This window comes from Penaeus monodon, unplaced genomic scaffold, assembly GCF_015228065.2.
Source record: "Penaeus monodon isolate SGIC_2016 unplaced genomic scaffold, NSTDA_Pmon_1 PmonScaffold_15285, whole genome shotgun sequence".
NCBI classification, from domain to species: domain Eukaryota; kingdom Metazoa; phylum Arthropoda; class Malacostraca; order Decapoda; family Penaeidae; genus Penaeus; species Penaeus monodon.
In genome coordinates this window covers 1-8646 of record NW_023644470.1, presented here as the reverse complement: position 1 = coordinate 8646, position 8646 = coordinate 1, and the positions used below count along the sequence as shown (strand labels likewise).

At 50.7% G+C, this 8646-nt stretch overlaps 1 protein-coding gene across 1 annotated transcript; it reads left to right on the top strand.

The window, feature by feature from the left end:
* Positions 1-891: 891 nt before the first annotated feature.
* Positions 892-8564, top strand: LOC119569455 (embryonic protein UVS.2-like; the record flags this gene model as incomplete). The annotated part of the gene is made up of 3 exons (XM_037917610.1): positions 892-1025; positions 7508-7711; positions 8372-8564. Coding segments are annotated over 3 exons (531 nt in total), but the record flags the coding sequence as incomplete, so codon positions are not given.
* Positions 8565-8646: the final 82 nt, after the last annotated feature.

The following is an 8646-nucleotide window of genomic DNA, read 5'->3' as shown; positions in this document are numbered from 1 at the left end:
TTTTACACTGTTTACTCAACGTCAATGTCACAGGAGAACCGAGAGAAGGAAAGATGGATGAATAAACAAATGAATGAACTAATTAATATCTCTGTCTATCTATCTGTCTATCTATCTCTATAGCACGTGAATTAACTTGCAATGTAAACTTTTTGCTCTGTTTATCCTGAAAGGGCGACGAGGGAGATGACATCTTACTCACAGAGGAACAGCTCGCAGCAGCTAACCTGAGCAGGCTGGAGGGGAGGAATTGGTACGTAGCTCTGTCCTTAACACACGAAACGCGGTGTTCAGTGTTATGCGCAATGAGGGGGAGATATCAAAATAAATTAAATGAGTAAGGAATAAATAGATAATTAAAATGCGTATAAACATTACTAAGAGGAAGCATAAAAAGGGGGGATAATGATAATGAATAGATAAATGGTTAAAAGTACATATAAACATTGCCAAGAGGAAGCTTGAAATAATAATTTAATAAATTATAAGAATATTGCCAAGAGCAGGTTTAAAATTGGGGGGAAAGGAGAGAGAGAGAAAAAAGAATAAGATAAAGAGTAAATAAATGAATGATTGAAAAATAAAAACATTGCCCAGAACAAAAATAAAATTAAATTAAAAATTAAAAATAAAAATAGGGAAAACGAGAGGAAAAAATTATAAGCAAAACAAGATAAATAATAAGCAAATAATGATTAAATAGATGAATATGATAAAAAATTAAAAATACATGATTAAATAACAAATAAATGAATCACTGAAAAATAAAGAATTACACAAGTAAGCTCAACACCTCAATACGTTTTACATCCTACATTTTCATAAGATTACGAAGGGATATTCTGTAATTTTACCTTATAGAAGTGGCATTCAAGCGTGCTATTTTTCCAGCTCGAGAAACTGGGGGACCCGATGCTGACCCGGAGCAGCTGGCCGCCATCCTCAACAGGAAGGCGATCAACGACGTCACCAGATTCTGGCCTGATGTCAACGGCTTCCCTCACATTCCTATACCTTTGAGGATGGTCGGTATTGCTTGACAGTGTACCGTTGTCAAGAAAGAGTTGTTGGCCTTTTCTTATATATATATATAAACGCTAACAGACACGCATATACATATATGTGTATGTGTGGATATATATATATATATATATATATATATATATATATATATATATATATTGTTACGCCGGCCGCCTCGTCTCTCTCTGCCACCAACACAAGGCAGGCTAGGCAGACGGCGTGCTATACACAGGGTCGTGAACACTGAACAGCTCCAAGAGGCACCAAGCAAGTTATTTACCCGTACACTTTTCTATAGGCACAATACAGGGGGGACACCAGCATGTCACACTGCACGATACAGCTTATAACAGGGCAACACAAAATATCAGGTCACAACGGCCCACACGAGGTCTTCACAGGAGCAGCACCCAACAACGTATCCTGCTTGTTCCTCCGCTCCTCCGCTCACAGCCAGCTGCGTCATGTTTGCCCAGGTCCCTTCATGTTAACACATGCCCAGGTCATCCTTTTCATGTTAACACATGTTTCGCACAGAGACAAAGACCCACTGGCGTAGCACTATCCCCCCCTATCAAGCAGACGACCCGTCTGCTCTGACATATCTAAACCTGAAACAAACTACAGAAAATTTAAATAAAATTAGTCCTCAGGAACAAACAAAATTCTTTCAAACAAAAGTAACCGTAATTGTAAATCAGTTCTCAGAAACACAAAAATCTTTCATCCAGCGCGGCTTTCTTCGCTCTCGCTGGGGTCGCTCTGGAGGAGGAGTGGGCGGCGGTAGATTGGCAGTGGCACCCAGAGGGGTATCTTCTGCCCCAAGACCTGGCTCATGGTCACCACTGACGTCTGTTGCATCGCCCTCACCGTCCAAATGCTCGTCCTCATCTCGGTCAGCGTCTGCCACGTCCTCATCGCCGCTACTGGGGCTAACGTCATCTTCTTTTTCACCATGGCCCCAGGAGTAGCTTCCTGGCCCATGGTAACGCCACAGCCGGTCCACGTGGACAACAGACGGTCGTTTTCGCCCTCTGCGAATTCGATAGGTGACATCAGAGAGGGCCGCTACCACCGTGTATGGCCCCTCCCAGGGGCTCTGTAGCTTCGGCGAGAGCCCTCGCTTCCGACGCGGGTTATGCAGCCACACTCTGTCACCTATGTTGTACCTCACTTCCCTCATGCGCCGGTCATAGGTCTCCTTCATGGCATGGCCGGTGCACCTCCGTCAGGTTCTCCTGCAGTACCACTGCATAGCTGGATGTGACAGTTGGCAAGTTCACGTCGGGTGGCCGCCCTGTGGCCAAATCCACTGGTAGCCTGAGCTCACGGCCAAACATGAGTCGGGCAGGTGTGAAGCCTGTTACCTCATGCACAACAGACCGGTAGGCCATGAGCATGGCGGGCAACTTGACGTCCCAGTCTTCCTGACTTTCCCTGCAATATTTGGCTAACTGTGGAGCAAGGGTACGGTTAAACCGCTCCACCATACCATCGGACTGTGGATGGAGGGGTGTCGTCCATGTCTTGTGCACCCCTAACAGCTCGCAACACTCACGGAACACTCGTGACTCAAACTCACGGCCTTGGTCAGAGTGCAGTTCAGAAGGCACACCAAAACGGGTAATGAATTCATTCACTACCACGCCAGCCACGGTCTCGGCCTCGTGGTTGGGTAGTGCATATGCCTCAGGCCACTTTGAGAAATAGTCCATTACCACACAGATATATCGGTTTCCTTGTGGCGTGAGAGGCAGCGGACCAGCAATGTCTATTGCCACCCGTTCCATGGGTGCTCCCACACAGTACACCTGTAACGGGGCACGGTTCTTTCTAGCTGGGCCCTTCTTTGCACTGCACACATCACATGCTCTACACCACTCAGACACGTCACTTCTCATGCCCACCCAGTAGAAGCGTTGACGGAGACGGCTCAGGGTCTTTTTCTCGCCCAAGTGGCCACTGGTAACACCGGCATGTAATTCCCTCGGCAACTCAGCATGCATGGCTCTGGGTACTACAACTACCCACGTGTCACTGCCCACTTCACTCAACTGCACCCAGCGCTTCACTAACAAACCGCTTTGATCCACTCATAATGTTTCCCACTGATCCACCAGACACTTTGTGGTGGGGCTTTCCGCAGCCACAGCCTCCCAACTGGGCCGTCCACTGAGAGCCTCAAGCCACCGGACAATGGGAGCAAGGTCAGAGTCCTCACGTTGTGCCTTACGCCACTCATCATCCCCTTTAGTGGCGCATTCCAGCACCTGCAGACGGAGGCACACAGTATCAGAGTCCTTCTGGACACAGTGTGAGCAACTAGCCTCACACGGGCGTCGACTCAGGCTGTCAGCGTTGCAATGGACACGACCCGGGCGGTGGACGATGTGGTAGTTGTACTGTTCAAGGCACCCTAACCACCTTGCCAGCTGACCCTCTGCTACCTTCAGCGACTTCAACCACTGTAGGGCAGCATGGTCAGTCCGGATGGTGAACTCGGCACCGTAGAGGTATGGGTGAAAGTGCTCGAGACTCTTCACCACCGCCAGCAACTTTTTCCTTGTCACACAATAGTTGCGTTCAGGCCTGCTGAAGTTGGCACTGTAGTAGGCCATGACATACTCCTTCCCGTCCTTTATCTGTGACAAAACTGCCCCGATGCCTTCCGCACTAGCGTCAGTGTCCAACAGGTAAGGGAGCTTCTGGTCCGGATAGGGCAAGACTGGTGCTTCCACCAGGGCCTTCTTCAGGTTGTCAAATGCAGACTGACACGCCTCATCCCACTGGAAGCACTCCCCTTTTCGTGTAAGTCGGTGGAGAGGAGCCGCTACACTGGCGAAGTCCTGTACAAAGCGGCGGTAGTATGTGCACAGGCCCAGGTAGCTCCTGACTTCCGCCACATTGGTGGGAACTGGCCACTTCTCCACCACCGCCACCTTCTGTGGGTCGGTGCGCACACCATCTTGACTGACTACATGCCCCAGAAATGGCACCTCATGCTGGAACATCGAGCATTTCTTGGGGCTGAGTTTGAGGTTGGCCTTCCTCAACCGCTGTAGTACTTCCTCCAGCCGCTCCAGCTCCTCCTCGAAGGTGCTCCCAAAGACGATGACGTCATCAATGTAGACAAGCGCCGTCTTCCACTGCAGGCCATCCAATACCCTCTCCATCAGACGCTCGAAACAACCAGGGGCATTGCATAGACCAAAGGGCATGACGTTGAATTGCCACAGGCCTTGCCCGAAGGAAAAGGCAGTCTTTGGCGTGTCCTCTTCCGCCATCTCCACCTGGTGAAAACCCGACTTCAGGTCGAGTGTGGAGAACCACCTGGCCCCCACCATTGCATCGAGTGTGTCATCAATTCTCGGCAATGGGTATGAGTCCTTGATAGTCATGTCATTCAGCGCCCGGTAGTCCACACAGAAGCGTTGGGTGCCGTCCTTTTTCTTCACCAGGACTACCGCTGATGACCATGGACTGTCTGACTGTTCAATCACCCCCTGTGCCGCTAGCTCATTGACAGTGCGCTGCATCTCTGCTCGTCTGGTTGGTGCAATACGTCGGGGGGGGCTCTTGATGGGCAAACTACTTCCGGTGTTAATGCGGTGCTTCACCAATCCTGTGCGGCCCAGGTCCAAGTCACCCCTGCTAAACACATCTGCATACTGAGACAGGGTGTGACGCATCTTCTCTGTCTGTGCTTCCGTCAGGTTAGCGGCGCTCCGGTGCGCCAAGTCCTTGAGGAAGTCGGGCAACGGCCCCACACCAACCAACTCCTCGCTCTCCGACGACTCTTCTGGATGCTCCACTTCCTCACAAGTGCCTAGCTTTGCACCAGCTGGCACCTTCTGGGCCTTATCGGAGAAGTTGGCTACCAACACTATAACTAACCCCTCCCCTGGTCCAACAAGGCTCCGCCCAACAGCTACGCCATCAGCCAGCTGCAGGTTTTGAATGGGCTCCACGAGGCCCTCTACTCCACGCATCACTCTTGACAGTCGACACCAGATTCTAGACTCTGTCCTGGGGGCAAGGTGCAGTCATTCAGCCGTAACTACCTCTGCGCAGCCAATCTCTGGAAGCAAGGGCACATCTTCACCGTGCACCCTCACCAGCTTCGTCCAAGGTCGACACACACCTTACTCTGCGTCAGGTAGTCAAGGCCCAACAAGCAGTGCTCGTCCAGATCGGCCACATACACCGGCAGCCGCTGCACCGTGCTGCCCACGCCAATACGAGCCTCCACTGGCCCCTTGAGCTGCACACAATGCCCCGTGACACCACACAGTCTCTTTGGTGCATCTGGAAGTTGCATAGTGGCCAACATATCAGGCCGCACTAGGGTCTTCTCAGCCCCAGTGTCCACTGTCAGGCGGCATGGCTTCCCATCTATTGAGCCCTCCACCTGCATCGTGCTGGTTCGACGGCAGCTTACCCAAGTCGGGCCCCGGGAACCGAGGACGACTGGGTTTCGGTCCCCTTCTCCAGAGTTTTCCGCCTGTACCACTTCCTTAGCCTTAGGACATGCACTCGGATGGTGACCATACCTGCCACAGTCCTTGCAGCACTGCTGGAAGGCATCAGAATCCGTCCGGTTGAGAGGACGTGTTCTCCGCTCCCTCTGACACTGACTACGTCTGTGCCCTACCTCTCCGCTTTAGCCTTCCGGCCCCGGAGGTCACGGCGGGGCTGAGCAGCTGGCCCTAGGCCACTGGTTGCCTTCAGGAAGGCCTCGAACTCCAAGGCCCTCGCCAGCGTCACCTGCAGGTCCTCAGGGTGTGCCTGCTTGACGTAGATTTGCAGCTGCTGGTCCTGCAAAGCGTCAACAAAGAAATTGCGGGCCAGGACCACAATCATCTCTTCCGCAGCCGCAGGGTACGACCTCCTTACCAACGCCTCCACATCCTGCGCCAGCTGGGACAGTGTCTCGCCACGCTCACGAGTCCGCTTCTTCAAGTGGGCCCGATATACCTCGGCCTGGTGGTGGTGCCCGAAACGGCGTTTCAAAGCCTCCGCCACGCTGGTGTAAGAGGCATGGGATGGCGGCAGATGCCCCAACACTTCCACCGCGCTGTTACCAGCTGCAGGGCCTTCTCTTCCTGGCTCCAGCCCTGGGCAGATGCCAGCATTTCAAATTGGGCGACATATGCCTCCCAGGCCACCTTCCCGTCGTACTCAGCTGGCTTACGCCTCACAGAATGTCTGGAGGCTGAAGGACTGCAGGGTGGAGAACGCGTGCCGTGAACTAACACGCCCGGGGGGAAGGAAGGGGGTGAGGGAGGCAACGAGGCGGGGTGACCGGGTCCGAGTTTGCCGACACCTATATCCAAGGGAGTGGTTCCGATGGGTCCCCAGCCTTCTGCAGCGACCACTGGCTCCGACACGACGCTACGAGGCCCGGGGGTTTCCTGCCACGGACTCCAGGCAGACCCCAGTAAATCTGACACTCTGGCATCTGTTGCCAGAACCTCGTCTGCCTTCTCTGCTTGCAAAGTTACTACCTTGTGACGCCGCCTTTCCTCCCTCAGGACCTGAACCTCGCCTTTCAGAGTCTGCACCTCCTCCATCAGTTCACTCTTCACGCTGTTGCAGGCCTTGTCGGTGTACTGCTGAGTTTCCATCTTCACAGATGCAAGATTGCTCTGTAGCACCTCAACAAGTTGGCAGAACTGTTCCTCTGTCTTCCTTGCCTACATCTCGACGAGATGGTGCGCCTGCTCGCGTGCCCTCTGTGCCTGCTCTTCTGCCCTTTGTGCCATTTCCTCCCTCATACCCGCCAGCATGGCAGTTATCAGGTCCATCTGGCTCGGCTTCACCTCACTCGTGCCTTCCTCTGTCATAGCCTCCTCTATCATGGCTGCCGCCATCTTTGGACTATATGATAAATCGGCGCGTCTCACTGATCAAATATCACAAATCCCACTCCTGACACCATTTGTTACGCCGGCCGCCTCGTCTCTCTCTGCTACCAACACAAGGCAGGCTAGGCAGACGGCGTGCTATACACAGGGTCGTGAACACTGAACAGCTCCAAGAGGCACCGAGCACCACAGCGTCCCAGAACACCACGAGAGGAAACGCCATCTGGAGAGGCAGGGCACGAAATAAACACAAAATGGCAGTCTTTCCTTTATTTACACAAGTTATTTACCCGTACACTTTTCTATAGGCACAATACAGGGGGGACACCAGCATGTCACACTGCACGATACAGCTTATAACAGGGCAACACAAAATATCAGGTCACAACGGCCCACACGAGGTCTTCACAGGAGCAGCACCCAACAACGTATCCTGCTTGTTCCTCCGCTCCTCCGCTCACAGCCAGCTGCGTCATGTTTGCCCAGGTCCTTCATGTTAACACATGCCAGGTCATCCTTTTCATGTTAACACATGTTTCGCACAGAGACAAAGACCACTGGCGTAGCAATATATATATAAACACACGTACATGCGAACTTATCTCTAAATGACTCTCCAGACCTGGTTGACAAAGCAGCCGTCCGGAGCGCCATTCAGCACTGGATCGACAACACCTGCCTCACCTTCACCGAGGTCTCGAACACCAGCACTGGAGAACGCATTAAGTTCATCCGCCACGCTTCCTCCTGTAAACTCTTACGTGGGAATGGTCAGCGGCAGCGGAGGACAGATCATCAACGTGCCTGTGTGGTGTGAGCAGTCGGTGAGTTAGTGAGGGGAGGGAGGGAGAGGAGGAGGGAAAGAAGGAGAGGGGAGGGGGAAGAGAGAGGGAGAGGGAGAGGGAAAGAGAGAGGGGGGTGGAGGGAAAAAGAGAGTGAGGCGGAGAGAATGGGAGAGAGGGAAATAGAGAGAACGTTGATAAAAAAAAAAAAAAGTCCTCTCTGTGCTACAAGCAGATCAGAAGAGTTAAGATTTTATGGGTGTTTTTATGAATTTTAGTTTTAATTATTGATTTTTGTTTTGTTTTTTATTATTATGAGTTGTAGTTTTATAAGTTTAATTTTTGTGGTTAGTTTTTTTAATGAGTTAGTTTTTATGAGTTTTAGTTTTGTTAAGAGTTTTAGAGATTTGTGAATTTTAGTTGAGTTTGAGTTTTTATGTTTTTTTTAATGAATGTTAGTCTTTTGTTTTCGTTTTAGAAGTTTTTTTTATGAAAGACTTTTGTTGAGAGTTTATTTTTTGCTGAGAGGTCGTTTTATAGTAGACAAGACGAAAGTAAAACTAAGCACGGAAATATCGTGCACACCTGATCTCTAATCACTAATTTCACTACTTACACACACAGCTAATCTCTAATAGCTCGAAAGACCAAAAAATACTTATTTCAACTCAGACTTTGACTTTCCATGACCTTCACTGGCAGTTTGGCAGTCTGGTTCACGAGGTCGGACACGCCTTGGGCTGCTGGCATGAGCAATCGAGGTCAGACCGAGATGAACACATCCTAATTCTCACACAAAACATCATATCATCGGCTGTTTATAACTTTAACCTTATGACGACCAACAATTATGGTGTGCCGTATGACTATCCTCAATTATGCATTCGATGCGCAGGTAAAACATGTGGCTTTTTCAGTTCTAATTTTTTTTATTGTGTGTGCGGGTAATGGCATAAATAAATTTTGTAATTATAAAT